We start from the raw sequence: 21,043 nt of genomic DNA, 5'->3' as shown, positions 1-21,043 counted from the left end.
GAGTTCACTGAACAGTGTTGAAGGTAAACTGTGGTGCAATTCTTGCTTTTTCCGTGCAGTTCCCACGCTTCCTCTTACCTGACTCTCCACAATTTGAATCAAATCAGCAGCGCCCAATTGGCTGACGGGACCATGTGACCTACATCGCACTGGAAAGCACCGCCTTGTTAGATCGCGGTAGGATTTTTCCCATGGGATCCGTCTAAGGAGAGCCAATGCCATTTGTGTGTGTGTGAGAGAGCAAGCTAGGGAACCCCCCCGTCACCCCTCCCTATACTCCCTACCTCCTCTCCACTATCCCCCTTTCTTCACCCTTTTTTTTTCCACCACCTCCCATCCTTTGAGACACAGTATCACACTTTAGATAGCCTTTGTTGTCACAGCAAGGAGCATTCTTTCTGTGGCACGGCCACACGGAGTGTGAGAATGTTGGAGACTCCGTGAAAAGCAGAACAAAAGAGAGAAAATGCAACAAGAAAAGTTCAACCGTTGGCTTAAAACGAGAGGAAAAAAAGAGGTCTTTAATTTGGTTTTGATGAAGCGGTGGCATTTAATTGATGATGCAATGCAAGTGGAATCAATAATTTATTGTGTTTTGAAAGTGTGATGGAAGAGTCGTCTCTGCTAGTTTAAGTTGAGTTTAAATTCAAAGTTTGCTCATTCACAGCTTTAACATTTAGGCGGAAAGTATATTTGTTTCTACTAAATTCATTACATCAATATAGTTTTATTAGTAATAAGTTATTGTTCGCATGAGTATTTGTCAGTGCTGGGTAGAGTGAAGGGGTTCATGTTTATCTTTGGTTGTGTTGAATACACAAAGTTGTGTATTAATCAAAGTGAGAAGAAAAAAGTAGCTTGGAATCTTGATGATCCGATCAAAAATGTAAATATATGATATTGAAGTTATTCAGATTGTTTCATCAATTAATGTAATACTTTTGGGGTTTAATAGCAGTTGAGAGTTTTGGAAAGGTATTTTTAGAACTGTTTGGTATATAACAAGAATAGTCACAATATACCTCTTGGTATTCTTCTATTAAACATTTTACACTTGTACACTTTTTACACACACTATTTTAGTCCTGTTTTTGTTTTATAGCTTTAGAACAGAGTAGGGTTTGTCCCTATTATTATTATTAGTTTCACTATCATTCATAATATTTTCAACTATGTAGCCTAGCATGTAGCACAGTTTCAAAAAGGTTGGTGATCCCTGCTTAAGTTTGAAATGTTTACCCAACAAAAAAAATACAATTTCCAACACACACGTGGTGAAAGATTGTCACTCAAGTATTAAAAAGTACTCATTTGAAAGTAAACCTCTTTATCTGTTTTATCAAATTCAAGGTCCAAGGTCCAAGTCAAAGGAAAGATGTTTTGTTGCCAAGGCTGGGTATCGATCAAATACTTTCCTTCTCTCTACCAATACTCCATGTCTTAACCTCAGTACCAAGTTTCTGAACCATACTTTTTGGATTCCAATTTTATTAAATAAATTCTAACAGACTGATCACTGCATTACACATAAAGTTAAAAATGTATATTAATGTTGCTTTAGAAACCCTCACTGTTTGCTAAGGTTAAATTGTTCAATAAATTGAGTTCATTTATTTTGTCCAAGCTCTAAATTTATCTTCAGCTATGAACGCACCGAAATATCTGGTGAATTAGATGCTGTGAATGTTTATTTGTGAGGTTTTTAAACGTATTTAAATAACGTCTTGTCTTATTTTGGTCGATCTAAATAAAGAGACATTTGGTTTTATTTTTCACAAGTCATCAATTTTACATCACAGTGATCCCTCCCCATATCACGGTTAACCTTCTGCCCTCTCGCTGCTTTGCATTTTTCTTTTTTGCATACAAGTATATTTGAATATATTGAAGCGTCCCCGAGGCTAAGAGACGGTTTTATAACTTTATTTTGCAACTGAGTCAACACCAAAAGACAGACACACTGTTCTCGTCTTGCGCCGTTTAACATCGACAACAACAACTATCTCTCCTTGACCTTTACCCCGGAAACCAAAACACTTTTCCCAACAACTCAGCCAATCCCAGTCAGTCTAATGACACCTTCACTGACGGACCAAACGACAAACTTAACCTTTACGGAATGAATCTTCGGTTCGATACATAAAAACGTTAGAGACCAGGGTGGGACGGCAGCGCCATCAGAGGAGCTGTAAAATATGTACCAGGCTGAGTAATTGTAAATACTTTCATGATAATCTTCAAGTACATTCGTGATAAAAGTAGATCCTATTTCCTATGTAGTTCTCTGAGGATTTTGCTCCATTTCTGACCAAACCGATCCTTCAATTCTGCCACTTTACTCTTCACTTACTTCGAAATTGTCCTTTTAAACCGTGATAAATTCCAATTAAGGTCTTCTTGCTCGCTTTTAATGTGTTTGCTAATCATGCTTAAGCTTGTCATGTTGTTAGCTTCTTTTTTTAGCACGTCTGCTTCGTCAGCTTGTCGATCTATGTGTTTACGTGGGTTTCGATTGTTTACTGCTTTGAAAAGCGATCCATATATACTTCGAATAACTCTCTTTATAACCGTTATTTTGGATACTCAGAGTTTCTAAGTTGGTTCTCATGGTACTCGACGCTTGGACGTCCATACTCGTCATAGTCCAGCGTTATGAGATGTCGGTCACAGATTTGGTTGAAGAAATCATTATCTGAACTTCTGAGTTGTTCATTTGCTTCAATGGTTTTCATGCATTATACTTTCACAAGAACATTCACGTAACTTATCACTGAAAAAGTGGGAAATATGCTTCAAAAGATGGTGACGGGTCAACATGGCATCAGTTACTGTCGTGTGTGAACCCTTCAGATATTAGGACCTGCTGTTGAAGTCTCGGGGTGAGAACCACATGTGTCTCAAAGACCACAAAGGCCAGACCGGAGCTGGTTCGACTGTCGCCGTCGTTTTCTTCTCCGCGTGCAGACGCGCTCGGAGCTTCCACCTGAGAACTTCACTGTTTGTACTTCCCATGCTTCTCCGTGACATTCGTGGACGGTGTAAAACTTCAGCGGGCCAAGCACACATCTTGCGATGCCAGCGGACTCATCTGGCCGCGAAAGCATCTGCTGTTCATTCAGAAAACACAACTCTTTGTGTTCGTCTCGTTCAGTTCCATGAGAAGCTACGTTAATGATCGTCGGCCTCCAACATTTACTCGGTTATATAAAGCCATTAAAATCATTCATTTGTGGGATAGATCTCTGCAGGATATCTGCGAATGTGCCTCTCTGATTATTTGCAGACTTCTTTCCACTCAGGTTGCGTGTGTGTGTGAGATGTTGTGCGTGTGTGCCTGCCTGTCCTCGACTATAAGCCTCCAGAGTTCAGAGCAGGTTCTGGCTTGCTTTTCCCTGGGAAAAACTTTTGAGCCCAGCAAAATAGCTCGGGACTGTTTTCCTGGCCCCCGTCGCATGTGTGAGGACGTGTGTTTGTTGAACATATTTAGCTGAGTTTTGGCCTTTTTTTGTTTTGTCTGAAAGGTGAGCGTTAAGCATGTGGTGTATGTGGAAGAGGAATTCCCACAGACGAGACTGACACCTCGGTGTTCCCACACCTCCAGAGTCTAGCCGCTTTTCTTCTTCTTCTTCTTCTCCCCGCTGACCTCTCGCAGACATTCATGCGTCCCTGGTTTAGAGTTCCAGTTCCAGGACCACGTTAAGAGTGAGTGGCTTGGAATGCTGTTTGCTGGGTGGAGCTCAGGTGTGTTGACAAGGCTTTTAGCACCGACGTGTCGTCAGGATGGCTCACAGACCCGGCGAGTGTGTGCTTGCGAAGGGGCCGGCAAACGAGGTCACTAACGCCTCGGACGGAAAAACCTTTTTCGGCGGGCGGCGGGACCATGAGAACGTTGCTGAGGCGTGAACGCACACACTCCTGCTTTTTTCCCCACTAAACAACAACTTGAGAAAAAAAAAAGAAAAAGCGGTGTTTGCTGTGGGTGCGAGTCTGCTGGACTTGTTCACTGTGAGCTCATTCATAAAGGAGTTTGTCTTTGAAGTGGTCGCAGTAAAAAAAAAAGAAAAAAGGCGACACCTGTACCAGGAGGGTTGGATTTAAAGCACATTTCATGAGCGTCCATCATCATCATTCAGGAAGGAGCGACACCCACACAGGATCCCGACAAACATCAACATCAAACGTGGAAGAGGATGTCGGAGTCACAACATCTGGCTCCTGATGAAACAATAGCATAAATAAGTGTTGTGTCATTCTCTTGTGTATTACTGGAACAACTCAACATCTGCCGAGCGATGGATGAGAAACTAGATGAAAGTGGACATTTTGATTGACTGGTTTGATATTTTTTGATAATGTTGTTTTTTTTAGAGTATTTGGAATGAATAGAACTCAAGTTGTTCTCCTTTTAATTGTAACAGACAACCATATGTCGCTGCAGATTAACATTTTAAACCAGACTGAGTATTTTTTATTAACCTGAACGTCTAAAATTATTATTAACTATTATTCTGATCATGTCGACAGTACCAATTTTATCATTATAAAGATCTTTAAATTCTAAACATAACTTAAGACGTTTCTATTTGTTCAGGCTTTTCCTTGATTTTCTGGAACTCCTGTTGTGTTATCAGTTTTATCTTGATCTTTAAAGTATATACTTTACTGAATATTGTTTTGATTGTTTAAGCGCTTTGTTACCCTGGTCTGGAAAAGCGCTATATAAATAAAAAATACTTACTTACTTACTTACTTACATTCTCTTCCCCCTAGAAATGTAAAGGAAATTGAATAATATTGCGTTTTATATTTACCCATACAGTCTAATTATATTTGAAATAAGTGAAAATAAAATTACATTTTTAAAATGCTGCGCCATAATTAAATTGCTTGACTTTTGTTACAGTATTTATATTGTTCTGTTTTATTAGCAAAATATTTATTGGGGTGTCATATCAGAAATACACACCGTTTACAATAATATTTTCTCCCCGCAAACCAACAGACAACGAAGACAAAATAATAATGACAATAAAAATAATAAATTTAATAGAAATAGTAGCACTAGAAAAACAAAAAGACAACGAACCAACGTACGGAAAACAAAAATGTATTTTTTTCAAGGACGAACAACACAACTGTGTCGTCCAAAATGGGAAAAAACATATCTGATCAAATATGTCTTTCACAAAAGTCCTCAGTTTTTATCATCAAACATACAGTACCTGCCTGCTTGAGGCCTTGGCTCCTGCAATGAGGTCAAATACTTTCTATAAAGTCACTAAAAGAAACGGTGTCTTTGTAATTGCTTAAAAAATAAATGTAATCTGTTACACTACACGTTATTATGCTTTTGTGCTTTTGTGATTTGTCTGAAGTATTCATGAGAACGATGCGTCTCCTCAGGCATGTAACGGGGATCAGTACGTTGCTGTGCCCAGAGCGGACATGGCGAGGATGCTGAAACAAAAAGGTTCAGTCAAAGACGTCTCTCATCATCGAGAACTATCATCAACTGTCGTTTCACGCCTCATCTTTGTCTCAGGATTCCTGGAGGAACACGTGGAAACGCCTCAGACGGAGGAGCCTCTCGAGGACATCCTGACGGCTGAGCTGCCCAGGTACGCCCCACAGTGCCGCTGGGCCCGCCTCTCAGAGCTGGACCCGGAGACTTTGACTTTTCCCGGGGGGTCTGCTGTACAGCTTCACCTGGTGCCCCCCGCCATCCTTCAGAATATCTCCCACTTCTACGTCTGCACCAGATGTGGGAAGGTTTTCTGGGAAGGCTCCCACTACGGCCGAGTTCTGTCCATGTTCGAGGAGGTTTTGCAAATCTCGGGCCCCGACGTAGACGCGTCTTTGCAGCAGATATGAGGGAACGATTTGAAGTTTGATTGTTTTTAATTCAGTCGTTGGAACATTTTCTTGGATGTTCCAGCGATATATTATCATTACTCGCTCGCACAATATTGCTTTTTTAATCTTTTTGAGTGACTATTTTATTTGATCAGATCTTTCTTTTACTGCGATCTTTTTAACTTCACAATACACTTGAATTTTAATCCTCAGTCAGAGTTGAAATTCATGAACCTCCCAAAATATAACTATGAAAAGAAATGTCTAACATTGAAAAGTTGATTCTTCGCTGCACCAAAGAAAACGTTTTAATGTTTTTTTTTATGTTGGTTTCTAACTCCGCTAGACAATGAAGTTTATTTTTCATCCTGATCTTGTTATTGATGATTCAATCTTTCTAACAATATTCCAGAGGAATGTGACGTGACGTGTCTCATTTTGTCATTAAAAGTCTGAAGTCAGTCTCACGCAGTCTTTCTATGACTCTATTGAAAAATTAATACGTCTCCGAGGTTTTCGTTACTTCCGTCTGGTTCTGGGTCGAGCTGTTCTTAAGCGGGACGACGGGTTGGTAAAGAGTTGATGGGTTGTTACGCGTGTCTATCAGTAATGTCTGTCCATTGTCTTATCGAAGGTTGGGTGGCAGCAGCCGTCTAAACACAGAGGCCCAGACTCCCCTCTCCACAGAAACCTTCCACATCTTTGCAGGTGGAAAACTTGGACGTTTCCACGACGACCGAGAAGCGTCGTTTCTCCAGCAAGTCCTCGCTCTGTTCCAAAGGAGGCGACCATTTGTCGGAAGCCGCCGTTTTCTTTCGATGCCGAGGAACGGAATCTCTACTCTGAACGGAATCTCTACTCTGAACCTCTACAGAACGACCAAGCTCTTCATCCTGTGTCTGCGGAGAAAAATGATTTTCGCCGCTTTTTCCCTGGTGAGCCGGCGGCCATGACTCGGCTTGATCGACGCCTGTCTGGTGCGTCTGCTCGTTCTTCAGATGGAGGTGGACTGATACAGAGTCTTGGCTCCACATGGTCTGCGAGAGGAAAAACCCAAGGACACCAAACTAAACGCTAAACACTTGTATAAATACAATTGTTGCACTAACCTTTAAAGACTTGAGAAGATAGTTAAATGATGATTATAATGTGCAAATAAATCGTGGCTCCGCGTTCTATGGAATATTTTCCACAAAACCTTTGACATACTTTCACGAATTGACTCTCGTCTGTTGGCCAATAGCATGTTGTGTCGTATATACATGGCGCATGTTGTGATCCTGCAATGTAAATCTGTGTTGTTTAAAGAAAAACGCACAATAAAATCTGCAAAGAGGTGAACTGCACGATATTAACCGGGATATGGTGACGGATCACTATCTACCAAAAAATATATCGAAGTCGTACAACTCTTTTATTTTTTGATATCTGGTGAATAAGAAGGGGTCATATCTGGCCTAAAACGCTTTCGGTTGCCCACTTGAGTGAAGGAATATGATGGGAATTTGTCTCAAAAATAAAAAAAGACAATATCACAAATGACACATTTCATTTAAATCCACGACTTCGGCTGTTAAAGACTGTTGGACCCTTGTGTGGTAAAGTTTGATACCCCTGTACCTAGTGTTATTGTACTGAAGCTAAGTGCTGAAGGAAGATGCTAAGTAGGTTAGGTTAGGTTAGGTAGAACTTTATTGATCCCTCAGGAGGTCAACTTTGGGAAATTGTTTTTTTTCCAATTAGCCACAGCAAATACAGCAATTTTTCATAAAAATAAATCAAAATAAAATAACAAGAACAAAGAGAAATAGAGAAAAAGCAAAAGATGATACAATCTAAGTCTAAGTCTAAAGATAAAGAACATAGATCAAAGAAAAATAACAAAGACAAAGGATACAAGTATTGGGAGAGACAGCATTATGAGAGCATGGAAATAATTTTATTTCCAAACATATTCCAGTTTTTTTTTATTCATTTATTCTTCATGTATATATGGTGCAATATATATAAATATAATAGGTTATGTAAAATATCCTTGATACCAAGGAGCTCAAAGGGGCAGGAAATGTGTTTTTTTTTTGTGCCTGAACTCGCTCGCACAACACACAGAAACAGCCAGCCTCAGAGAAGAAATCTTTGACGCATTTCCTTCTGCGCCACAGAGTTTGGCAAATCTTCAAATTACTTGTGGATCCAGATGCTAATTCATAACCTAAATGAAGTTGTTTGGTCCTTCCAATCAAATTTCTGAAAAAAAAAGACCAACGGAAGATCACGTCATCTCCTTGGAAATAATGAAATCTATTCGCAAATTTGTGGACTTAAACTCCTTCTAAAATAAATGGGTTTCTGTTAAAAAATATCTATACGACTTGAGATGTTTTGAGACATATTCAAGCTGGACAATTGTGTATCATATATAAGATACACCAACAGGCTAGTGTTGCAAATGGAAACATCCCCACAAATACTCATCCCAGCGATAATAAATGAATGTTTCTCAACTGTGTCTGCCTCAAAGGAAATCATATGTCTAACACATGGACGTCAGAGAACAGTTCAAACACAAAAAGTCTGTTTTTCTTGGTCCTTTCAAGTTCGCCTCAAAGCACTCCTGCCACAAACCCTTATACGAGCCAATAACATAAAGTTGTCGAGCGCATTACAAGTAGAATAACAGAGTCGGAGACCAGTCATGGTCCATGTGCTTCAGATGTCAAAGATTTGTTTCCTTTTTGAAGTATTATTTTTGGACTGATGCACCATTGATCGACTTTCTCCCTGAGGAAAAAAAAAAAAGGAGAAACCATAACCCACTCGGCACACTGAGCCGTCTGTGGCATTGAAACCACTCTTTGATGAATTACGCAGGTTTCCACTTGTGTTTCTACTTGTAAGCTGATTTTTAAAAAACTGAAAATGTTGACTATTTTTGTTTGTTTGGGGATGTTTACGGTTTAAAAAAAAAACAGATGGTGTCAAAGCAAGAGGTGAGATCAGCTCCACTGGTGTGTGTCAGGTGTATCAGTGGAGGGGGTTTCCTGGCCTGAGGCGGGGTCACACAGTAACCCAACACAACCCTCAGTATTTTCCCTAAACATTCCCCCTTTACATTTCACACTTTATTTACTCGCAGGCTGTTTTTAGAAATGAAATCTGCTTGTGTTTACTTCACAGAACATAGAATATCCATCCGGACAGACGAGTGTCTTCAACTATACTTTACCCACTATTGATTTTTACTAGATGACTGTCATTTTATACGACTGTTTCCCTTTTCCTAGGGCCAATGCGTGGGCCTTCCTTTTACCCGACACCTTCTATAATAAGGTTTCCTTTCAAAGCAATGTTGGATGTGTCACTGCTACACATCAATGTACAAAAGGTGGTGACGTCTCTAGGGTGAGACAAAGTGGTGCACTCTAGAAAAGTTATTTAAGATGCCTATCATTTTCAACAAAACAATAGCTCGAATTATTACCTGACTGTCGATCCACGTTTGAGTAGTTTTGTGGTGGTCAAACACATCAAGACATAAAGCATTTTACCGTGTGTGTGTTGATAGAAAAAGTGGTTAATAATTCTAGTGCATACAAAGTTCAAGAATAGTGAGGTCGCAGCTATGACGATAATCTCATCAGTCAGTTCCATCCAACACAGAACTTGTACAATAATTGTGTTATATTAGCGAAACTAGAAAGGGGCTAGTGGTGATCTCTGTGGTGCACTTTTGAATGATCATCTTTAAGATCAGCATTGTTCACGTTTCTGTCTGAATATTCTTTCCAATTTCAAGGCTGTGTTTTTGTACAAAACATTAGTTATACCGGAGCTGAAACTTTTTTTTAAATTTTAGCATGCTAGCATAGCATAGACACTATTTATTACTTGCCTTTTCTTAACTGAAACAAAATAAAAGTTTTATATTTCAATTTATCAGCAGAAATGTAAATATTGTGAACATGAGTTTTCACTAGCACAACAAGGCTAATTCGACAAGTAGCTCAGAACCATTAGCATGTATGTTTGTGTTGTGATGAAAGCTATTAATCATTCTTTTGTTTTCCTTTTTTTTTCAAGTGTATCTAAGCTAGGATGACTCTCTTTAAAATGTTTTGGGGATGCATGTCCGGGGGAAATTGATATAATCCTTTGTTATGAGTCTGTCTTTGTATCGCAGACATTTGAATTTATGCTAATTTCATTAATCCTCAACAATCCTTTATTGCTACAGGCTGAACTCTTCTAGAAAAAGAAAACTGAAGATAAACAAACTTGAAACAATACATTTCCTATTTATTGTGTCATCAGCATTGTTTATATTTCAACATTGAAACATAGGCTACATGTCGCTGTGTTTGTCTCGGTGGTGTCTTGACTTTTTTAGCATATATTTTATTGAGTATTGTATTGATTGTTTAAGCGCTTTGAGACCCTGGTCTGGAAAAGCGCTCTACAAATATAAATTACTTACTTACTTACCTACTAATGTAAGCACAACAAAATGCTAAGATGCTAACTCTGCGTGCTATGCTTAGAATCTTGGGGTAAAACTAGCTAAACAGTAGCTTCAGTGTGAACCAGATAATAAGTAGTTCTAACTAGCGGTGTTAGAAAATATCAATACAGCGATACATCACGATATTGTTTTTTACAATACTTTATCAATATTTGAAAGAATTGTATTTTTTTTTTCAAATTTCTAAAAAGCAGTCATGACGTCCAGGTAAAGGACGAATGTAATCCTGCGCACTGACTGAGGACGAGAGGATACAGTCGAGTCCATTAGCTTTTAAAGCCAATGTTTGGACATATTTTGATTTCAAAATAAATGAAAGCAGTTACGACTTCATCGAGAGTCATGTGTTCTAAAATTCTGCAACACCAGAGTCAAGTGTTCGACAATACTACAAATATATCCTTTTTACTACAGTATCACAATGTATCGATGTCGCTTCTTGACAATATACAGCCGTAGATCTACCATAGGGTTCTTGAGATATTAGCTGGTTTAAACTCTCCTACTCAGATGGTTCATCTGCAGCTCCTGGAACAGACGCTAAGCTAAGCTTAAGAGCATCATGGTTGTGTTGACGTGTCGAAGGTGGATTTAAAACAAAAAAAAACACAGTGTGTTCATGTGTCATCAGTCTCCGGAACACTCAGTACTTTATTTAGACTGACAGTGAAAAAGCGTGATAGCGATCAGGACGTCTGTTGCGTTGAGAAGATGGTCGTTGAGATCGGTCTTGCCGGGAGCAGAGACCGGCTCATCCTGGTACTGAACAGAAGAAAAAAAACCCTCCCCGGAGTTTGAACTGGCTGGTATAGTGATAACAGTTGTAAACATCATGACCCATTTACTCTGCAGCATACATCCTGGCTCTCTGCCCTGCACTTCCTCTACTGTAACGGCGTTTCTCTCATCTAAAGTAGTTTTTATCTCTATGAATGACACCCCAAAAATAAGCCTCTCTCTGTGTCTGCGTGGTCCTTGTCCGGGTGGTCGCAGCCGCTGGATCTCTGTGCTGCAGCACCGTGTTATTTGATCCTTGCTCTTTCTTTGCTGGGAAGAAAAGCTCGCCTCTTTCCCACGCTCTGAGGACACGTGGTGCCCGGGATGAATTGGAACCGAGAGACCCCTCCCTCCCCGCTACGACGTCACACACCCCTCTCTCTCTCTCTCTCTCTCTCTCCCCAACACACACTCTCAGTCCAACAAGAGCTCCGACAGGAATGTTGGTGTTGCCCAAAACGTCATGACATTTTTACATGACACTTTCACATTTATTTTTCCCCGCTGCTCTCCGCCCTGTGGCTGCTTTTTCCTGCCCCGCTCTGGTCGGCCCTGCTGCTGCTTTGTTTCTCTGGATCCAAAAACCTCAACCTTGTGTGTGTGTCGAGTCTCTCTGGTCCACTTGAGATTACAACCGTTGACAAAGCAGCGGCACTAGACCTCACATATGGCCGTCCAACACCCGGATCTAAGTAGACCCTGCACGTCAGGCAGGAAATTCAGAATCAGGCTAAACTGACTTTCTGTCTTTAAGCACGATTCCGAGGGATAAGTATCACCTGTGGAACCAAAGGCGATTTGTAGTAATTGCGGAGAGCGTCTGAGATTTAATCCCTGGCGAATGTAATGTAGTAATTCCACCTGCAAATGACCTATTATTGTTACCTACTCTGTTTGGCCTAACACAGGCGTCGGCTGATAATACTAGTCCTGTACCAATCTGCATCCTGGTGTTTATTATTGTAATTACGCGCTTTTCCATCTTGCCTCCTATATGTGACCTTTCTCTTTCAATTATTAACACCATAGATTCGTTGGTATCAGGCCTCGCCCCCTACAGATATTAAATCTAGGGTCTCCTCTCGAGCCCAGCGCCTACTTTTGGAGCGCTTACGCTTGGGAGCGCGAGGTACAACGGGTGCAGACATCTTGTCTCGAGGTTTCTGTCTTCTAAAAGGAAGTTTTTCCTCGCCACAGCTCACTGCACAGTGTTTAGCTTCTTGCTCTTTGTTGAATTACTGGGATCTATTTTTACTTTATCCACTATAGTCTTACTTCAACTGTATAGTGTCTTGAGATAACTTTGTTATGATAAGACACTTTAAATAAAATTGAATTGAATTGAATTGAATAAATTGAATTGTCATCATCGCCTGAAGTAGAATGTGACGACATATCCGGCCGTAATCTGGTGAAGTAGACAGTCCTTGTGACAGGCCGTCAACAATGAGTCAGGTTCCGCTCGAGGTTTCTGCCTTCTAAAGGGAAGTTTTTCCTCGCCATAGCACAGTGTTTCACTCATTGTTGAATTGCTGGGATCTGTTTTTCCTTAATTAACTATAGTCTTACTTCAACTGTATTGTGTCTCGAGATAACGTTGTTATGATAAGACACTTTAAATAAAATTGAATTGAATTGAATTGTGATAGCCAGTACTGGAGGCGTTACCAGGTGGTGCAATAATAAAGTTTTTACATCTGAAATTTTGACCATAAATTTACAAAAAAAACTTCTGTTCTACTTTTATTTTCTGGAGAAAGAGTTGAAAATAGAATGATGAATCATATATTTGATATTCACAACACTTAAACTAAGACCTTTTTCAAAATGTATTTGAAACGCTCATGAAATCTACTCAAAGTTGTCAACAACCTTCTATAGTAAAAATGGTGTGCAGTTGGTTTAAAAACTCAACAGATTTGGGGGGTTGTGTTCGTGGATTTTCTACAAGTGTTTGCAAAAATGGAGATTTAAAAAAAACTACTTTGGTCTGTATTATCCAAGAACATTAACTGTTTAATTTCTTCTAAAAAAATCTTGATTTATGAAACTTATCCAATTCTTCCAAGCATCAAGGGTTGGCGGCTTCTTTTGCTAAAATTGCTGCCCCCTCGATTCAAACAAGAGAACTCAACAACTGTTTTGAACAGACAGACAGACATAGTGCTAGATAGACAGTCAGACGGACAGATATGGGTCAAAATGGTTCCGTAACAAACACTTGTGTATATTTGTACACGGACACAGAACTTCATTCAACAATCTGGTTCTGGCGGCGTCCCAGGGAGTCATTACCACGGGGGGAGAGAAAGAAAAGCATCCAGTTGGAGAAACCTTTTGCTCCTGCGGTCTGTGAAAATGTTTTCCAAGTGTCCAGACAAACCGCAGCCAAAGTCCTGATAGCACACAGATGTTCCTGATCCACCACACAGTCGCTGCACTGTCCAACAACCTGAGGAGAAACACTCACAATACTCAACAAATATCTCCGGCAATACGAGCGAAACTTCACAAGCTGAAGTCCAGATGTAGAGTTGTGACCCGTGCACCCCCGTGTGCCCGGGCAGGTCACCGATAGGGGGGCGGAGGGGGGTTTGAAGGAGCACATCTGTTTTTGTGGATCTCATAAAAACGTGAGGTTGCAAGAGGAATCTGCCACTTTTCTACGGCCCGGTCGCGGTGCGGCTCGTTCTGGAGTGTTTGCAGCTGTCGAGCAGAAGAACCAGCAGTGACACATAAACAGGCACCTGAGGAGCCTCTGCACGATATCTGGAGACAACATGCACACAACAGCAATCACACAACAAAACGTCTAAATAGCATGAAACACTAATCTCATAAAGAAAGAGCTAGATTGTGTAGAACACAGTAATATAAGAAAAAGTTGAATGAAAGTGACGGTTAATAATGACCCGAATTTATGATTGAAATCACCCCAAAAAGTTTGACAATATGTTACGGAGCTAAAACTACGCCTTATAAAAAGTTATTTTGCTAATGAAATCCAAAACGGCATTTGGATTTGTCTATAATGCAATTCATTGATCCATATAAGAATCCTATTCTGGGGCCTGAGCGATTAGGTTATCCTGATGATAAGGTTCCAGGGTTGAGTCAGTACTTGGGTGACTTAGGTCAGTCTGTCAAACTGAGCCTGAGAAACCTGGGTGTTGTATTTGATAAAGACATGTCTCTAGTTCAACACTGCAGAAAACTGACCAGAAACTGTTTCCTTCAACTGAGAAAAATCTCTAAACTTAGGAAAATGTTGTCGGAACATGATCTGGAGCTTGTAATCCATGCGTTTGTATCTTCTCGCCCGGACTATTGCAACAGTTTATTTTCATGTCTTAACAAGAAGGATCTGTCTCGTCTGCAGTTGATTCAGAACTCTGCAGCGAGAATTCTGACTCGCTCAAGTAGAAGAACTCACATTTCTCCGATCTTTAAAACTCTTCACTGGCTTCCAGTTTCTTTCAGGATCAACTTTAAAATTCTGGTTCTTACTTTCAGAGCTATTCATGGTCAGACTCCTCCTTACATCACTGATCTGATCCAGCCTTACACCCCAGCTCGGGCTCTGAGGTCTGTGGATCAGAAACACGGTTCAGGACCAGAGAAGAGGAATCCTTCCAGGCTGTTGCTCCTAAGCTTTGGAACAATCTTCCTCTCTCTTTGCGCTTGATGGATCTACTGACTCCTTTAAGAAACATCTTAAGACGTTTTTATTTGTTCAGGCTTTTCCTTGATTTTCTGGAACTGCTGTGTTGTTCTCAGTGTTATCTTGATCTTTAAAGTATATACTTTATTGAATATTGTTTTGATTGTTTAAGCGCTTTGTTTCCCTGGTCTGGAAAAGCGCTTTATAAATAAAAATTACTTACTAACTTACTAACTATTAAATACGGCCTTTATAGCCTGAACATTGCTGAAAAATAAATTAATTCTAATGTACACTACATTAAAATGTCATATTAGTTGCAAATAATGTACATATAAAAACGAGGAACCAATGCAGATGAAAAAAAGAATGACCCAGATCATGTATTTCCATTTTGAAACCAACATTTCAAATAAATTCTTGTGTTTACCGGACAAAAGTACGCGATTATCTTTTTGCAATCGAAATAGATGCAGTCGTTGTTCACAACCAGAATAAAATGAATAAAAACAGCGGCACCTCTTTATCAAACCAGATCTCGTGGTTGGAGCTGCTGTGGCGCACAGTTGCGCAGCAGATCTCTCACACAGATGTGCGCCAAATGCACACTGAAGAGTGTGTGGGAAACTGGGACATGTGTAAAAAGCCGCCAAACCTTCTAGAGCAATTAAAAAATGTTACACACTGTTGCAGCACACATGGGGAGGTTTTGCGGCGTCAAACGGTGCGCAAGGTTCCGTGGGAGGATTCACTCCTTGCGGTTCCTGCGTCTTTCTCTCGGTTTCTCTTTCACACGCACATTTGCGCCTGAGCTGCAGCTCCGTCAATCGATATCTCTCAACACCTTATATCTAATGCGTGTGACTGACACACACACACACACACACACACTCACACACCGGTTCCCACGCTGGCGTCGGTGCAGTGGAGCGACGCGTCACTTCTTTTCACTTGCAAAGAGGAAGTTGCGACGCTTTTGTTATTTCAAGTTCTCGCAGTCTAGTCATTTCCAAACAAGTGGAACATATCCTGCAGTCTTTATGGTGAAGGAGTCACCTCGGATCCACGCCGGAGAAGAAGGTGTCGGTTACGTTTGGACCCTAAACGTTGCCATTTGGTTCTCAGGAGGTTAATCCGGATCATTTGAAACTACATTAAACACTTTTTTATTACAGTGCGAGCGAAAAACCTTCCTGAGTTTAAGGGAGTCTTAACAATCCCTCAAGTTTACAGTCTTTATCGCTACTATATTATTTGAATTTGTCTTTAGCTTTATTTAACTGTTGAATGTTTACGTGATCGTGACAAATGTGCGACTCTGGGGCCACTTTAGGGCCATTCATCTACCCGGTCCATGACTTTGATTATAAACCAGATGTTGAATTGTATTCATTTATGTATCATACAGATGTTGATGGACACTTTTGGAGCTCAGTAACGTAAAAAAAATGTTAACACAGAGTGACTATATTTAATCCCATTATTACAAAAAAAAAAAAAAAAAAAAAAACCTTATCCTTGGTGGAGGTTAAAAGGACATTAATAAAAAAAATCAACATTGTTGGTAAAAATGTGAAAACAATAACAAGAAGATCAATTCTGATCTCTTGAAATATGACAGAAAGTTTTGCACATACTTACACGTGAAAAGTAATACAACGTTGTTGGTTAAACAGGAGAGTCATTTTGCTTGTAATGTTCAGAACAAAACAATATCTCACAAAATCTTGTCAACTTTTCCATTTTCTCTCAAAAATGTAAAAGGAAAAAACGTTTAAAACTGTTTTTATAACCATAAACAATCTAGTAATGTCCAGGAAGTCACACCTTTTCATCATTCATCATTTTAATGTCATGAGTTATTTGTATTTTTTTGACATCAGTGTTTTTATGATTTGTGCTTGTTAGAAACACTTTAACCTGTAATACATAATAAATAGTGAAACGTTTAGATGCTTTATTTTCAAGAAGGTTGAGAAAATGTCACTGAATTATTAACTTTCTTAGCTGGTCAATAACAATAGCTCCATGGACAACCCTTTAACACTGTGTATCTTTATTTTTAAATTGAGTGTAAGTAGTAAATTAGCTTATTATTTTTATTTTGTTCTGCCACAACACACACACACACACAAATCTATGTTGTGTTTACAACTCTGGCAATACAAGTTTGCAGGTTATTATTACAGATATTCATGCTTGAAAGATGTCGCTGTGAAGAAACATCTTCCATTAAAAACAAGTTTTCTGATCTACAGAACGACACTGATAAAAGTCCACCTGAGTTCACTCAACAGATAAAACAGAATCAATAAAAAAAACTTCTGCTCTCATGATCTTCTTTCTCTTTGGTTAACACCTCATTCACATTTGTGCTGCGGATAATCCAGGGAATGATCCTTCATGACCTCCTGCTCAGAGCTCTGCCAGGACCAGGAGATCGGATATGGATCTCCCCCCGTCAGCCTCCTGCAGGCATCGTTTGTCTCCCCCCTTTACTTTTTTTTTTTCTCTCACAAGACCCCGCCCCTCCGAGCACGTTGACGGGGCTCCTGTGGCCCCTCCTCCCAGCCGGCTCCACAGCCTATAACCTCGCCGGGTTTCCGCCCATTCCTCCACATTTGATTCTTCTGGGGAGGTTTTTTTTGTCATGCAAATAAAGGACGCGTAAAATATTCCCCCGGAGCTCAGCGAGCCAGAGACTCACGCACTCGCACGGAGGACACGGAGGACACGGACCCGGGACTCGCCAAACCTTCGCTCGGACCCCCGTCGGACCCGCACAGGTAGGAATGTCGGAGTGAGAAGGTTGGAGAAGATGCGGATGAACTTAACGCTGTTGTTGTTGTCTCCCCTGCAGACTCCTGGTCACAGTTTTTTTTTAATCCAGGGGACACCCGGGAAAGGTCGCCGTATTCCAGGGGGAAAGTTTTTTTTGGGGGGTGCTGAAGTGACCCCGGGAGTTCTCCATCCATCATCCAAGTGCGCCTGGAATCTACCTGAGGATCTCTCGCTTCTTTTTTTAAAAAGTCCTTTTTTTTGGGAGGATCTATACCAGCTGTTGCAAAAGTGCCTTTTTTTACAGTCCGCGGTGTCACAGCCCAGGGATTTTACTGGACCTTCCACCACCATGAGTCAGGCGGAGGTGTCGACGTGCTCCGCGCCGCAGCGGGTCTTCCAGGAGGCGGTGAAGAAGGGCAACACCAAGGAGCTCCACTCGCTGCTCCAGAACATGACGAACTGCGAGTTCAACGTCAACTCGTTCGGGCCGGAGGGCCAGACGGCGCTGCACCAGTCGGTCATCGACGGGAACCTGGAGCTGGTCAAGCTGCTGGTGAAGTTCGGCGCGGACATCCGGCTGGCCAACCGGGAGGGCTGGAGCGCGTTACACATCGCGGCGTTTGGGGGCCACCAGGACATTGTGCTATACCTCATCACCAAGGCCAAGTACTCCTCTGGGGCCCGGTGATTCTGTCTCTTGCTGTCAGGTAAAAACATAGTCCACAACCAACGCCAGGATCTTCTTTAAAAAAAAAAGTCATCTACCACACTTGTGCCAAAATTCAAAAAGGAATCGATTTAAAAAAAAAAGAAAGAAAGAAGGCAGACCTGCACAATAACCCCCTCTTCTGTAAAAACCAAACCTTCTCTGCACTCACAGGCTCCACATTCTCTAACAAAAAAATAACCACCTTCATGGTACTAAAGCTTTTTTCCTCCTTGAATGTGTCCACCATGAGTGCAGATGGAGCAGGACTTCCCATACCGTCAGTAAAACCTGTCGCTCATCATTGTACAAAACCTGTTTTTAAATTAATTTATATTGAAACAGCACTTGATGGCTGCATGCTGGAATTTTTTTCTTCTGGAAAAAGGGAAGACACACATGGACAAGAGAAAAGGGTTGCCCTCTGTCGGGCTGCCAGACATTGACAACAACAACAACAACAACAAAAAAAAGTCTCATTCCACACGCTTTTCACACGTGTAATCATCATGTAACAACAACTGACTTCATCACGGTTGTGAAGTACTGTACACAATAGCTTTATTTTATATCTTTTTTTTTTTTTTAATAAAGTGGGTCCCGTCTTGCCAGAGCTGGCGTCCAACCCCTTCAGGCCGGTGCGACCACTGTTCCGATTGGTCACTGTGTTACTAAAAGAAAAACAAAACAAAAAACGCTGCTTTCGCTTTGTATAAAAAAAAAAGAAAAAAAAATTGGAATTCACTTTATAATCTCCTTTCAGTATTTTTAAAAATCATCCTAGTCATCACTGTGAAAGCAGGCTGGGTTTTTTTTTTATTGTGTGTGTATTTATGAAGGTACATTGAGAAGATGCATTTTTGTTGTGAAGATCTTTGTGTAAAATGATCTAGGGTGACTCAAGCCTCCCCCCCTTTTCCTCCTCCCCCCCCCGTCAAAGGACTTTGGTTGCCTTTTGCCAGCTACCTCGACTTTTATTAAGTATTCTCAAGTTGTTCGGCTGCTCTCAACACTTGGGAGTCTGAAGAGATTTTTTTTTGTCATCCACAAAGCCAGTGCGTTTTTTTTGTTTTTTTCCAAACATCATTTCATCTGAACTATCAAGCCTCACAGACATCAGTCAGGAGGATGCTGCGTCCTCAAACTTTTACAACCAAACCAGAAGCATCACGTGGCTTTTTTCTGCTTCTCCTGCCATTGTTTTTTTTTCTCTCTCTCTCTCTCTCTCTCTCTCTCCTTCTCTCTCTCCCTATAATCATCTGCCTGTGTGGTGTGATTTCCTCCTTCTGGTCGGAGTGGACGTATAAATGCAGGGAGTTCTATTGCACATTTTATGTGGAGCCTTTTTGGAATAGTGAATACTACTACTGAGCAGGACCCAATACTAACTGTTGGATGATGAAGAAAAAAAAACCTTAAAGCAGGATGTCACAGAAATCACAAAAGTCACCCTAACATTTGTATCAATGCTGCTTCTTCTTCTTTTTTTTTTTTTTTTCTTTTTTTTTGTGTAAGTGATGGCTCGACAGATGTAAAGACGCTTCACAGCAGCGCTGGTCGTGCGTGCGTGTGACAGAACTTCCTATTTAAAAAAAAAGAGAAAAGAAATAACCTGGAAACAAGCAACTGAAGCGATGGGTCCACAGCAACATCTAGATTTGGTATCAGGCAACAAACGAAATATGCATCGCTTTGTCTTAAACTTGATCTTTTTTTTTTTAATTTTTTGAATATTGCACTGATGACTGTTGTTGTTGGCTTTTATGTGTCAACTTTTTATTTTTTTCTGAAAAGAAAAAAAAAATCAAACACAATAAAATACTGTTGTATAAATATATGCTCCAGGTGATGATGATGATGATGATGTCCTGATGTGTGTGTTTCTTTGTAGGGGAAGAACTTTTTTCCCCAGCAAAGTGTATCTCTGTGATTGGGTGTATGTGTATATGGATATATATAGATATATATATATATATATCAACGCTGATGATGATATTGGGGCACTTTCTTTTCTGAAGTGCTGTCTTCCTGTTTTTATGAAAGGGGAATAATACATTTGATGGTAAGATCATTGTAACATGATTTAAAAAATTGCACGGTCGTGCGGTCGTCCGGTCCTTCAGGTGTCATAACATTTATGACGTAATGAGCCGGCGACACCAGCGAGATGATTTTTTTTTTTCCTTTTTGGTTTCAATTGGAAAGAGAAAAGTGCTGACTTCTTTGGACCAAGTTGTGTTTCTGGTCTCGCTTCATTTCAAGCGAGCGGAAACGGCTGATTTATTTCATGAGTGATGCAGATGTTCCATCGTGTTTTTGTTTTTTTTCGTGTTTGTATTCTCATTTTTGAACATTTGTAACACTGTGATGACGACCTGACGTCATGTGGAGATGAGTGCTGTATTATTTTTGTACGTTTGTGTACAAGCCAGTAAAGAAATCATTAAACTAAAAAAAAAAACACAAAGTGTATGCAAATGTTTCTTCCTCTTGTGATGGTGATAGTTTGGGAAGCACCCCCCCACTCCCCCCAACACACACACACACACATTTTCCTCCTCGTCTTGCGAACAGAGCCCAACCCAGATCCCCATTCTCTCCCTTTGTCATTCATCTGGCCTCATCCTTTCACTGCCGGGATAAAAGAGCCCACTGCATTGTGGGTAGGCTCTGTTTAAAGAAGGCTCCCCTCCCGTGTGTGTTGTGGGAGAGTTGGTTTTATGTTACCCTCGCACACTCAAAAAAC

At 40.6% G+C, this 21,043-nt stretch overlaps 2 protein-coding genes across 4 annotated transcripts in view; both read left to right on the top strand.

Moving 5' to 3' along the window:
- The window catches only part of exd3 (exonuclease 3'-5' domain containing 3), a 44,326-nt gene extending 36,990 nt beyond the window's left edge, over window positions 1–7,336 (top strand). For 2 of the 3 annotated variants that reach the window (XM_087791314.1, XM_087791313.1), the window contains exons 20-22: window positions 5,404–5,470; window positions 5,543–5,618; window positions 6,488–7,336. In XM_087791314.1, coding sequence (XP_087647440.1) covers window positions 5,404–5,470; window positions 5,543–5,618; window positions 6,488–6,806 — 462 coding nt within the window. In that variant the 3' untranslated portion in view covers window positions 6,807–7,336. Of the gene's footprint in view, window positions 1–5,403; window positions 5,471–5,542; window positions 6,316–6,487 lie in introns of those variants that run through there. The other variant, XM_087791315.1, reaches the window with a different exon arrangement.
- A 10,137-nt stretch (window positions 7,337–17,473) lies between these two features.
- Window positions 17,474–20,760, top strand: nrarpa (NOTCH regulated ankyrin repeat protein a). Its single transcript, XM_087791312.1, has 2 exons — window positions 17,474–17,596; window positions 17,671–20,760. Exon 2 carries the CDS (start codon window positions 17,941–17,943, stop codon window positions 18,277–18,279), a length of 339 nt encoding a protein of 112 aa, XP_087647438.1. The 5' UTR covers window positions 17,474–17,596; window positions 17,671–17,940; the 3' UTR covers window positions 18,280–20,760.
- The last annotated feature ends 283 nt before the right edge of the window (window positions 20,761–21,043 follow it).

This window comes from Callionymus lyra, chromosome 5, assembly GCF_982586985.1.
Source record: "Callionymus lyra chromosome 5, fCalLyr1.hap1.1, whole genome shotgun sequence".
NCBI lineage: Eukaryota > Metazoa > Chordata > Actinopteri > Syngnathiformes > Callionymidae > Callionymus > Callionymus lyra.
Note: the sequence above shows the minus strand (reverse complement) of the source record. Positions and strands in the feature narration are given on the sequence as shown.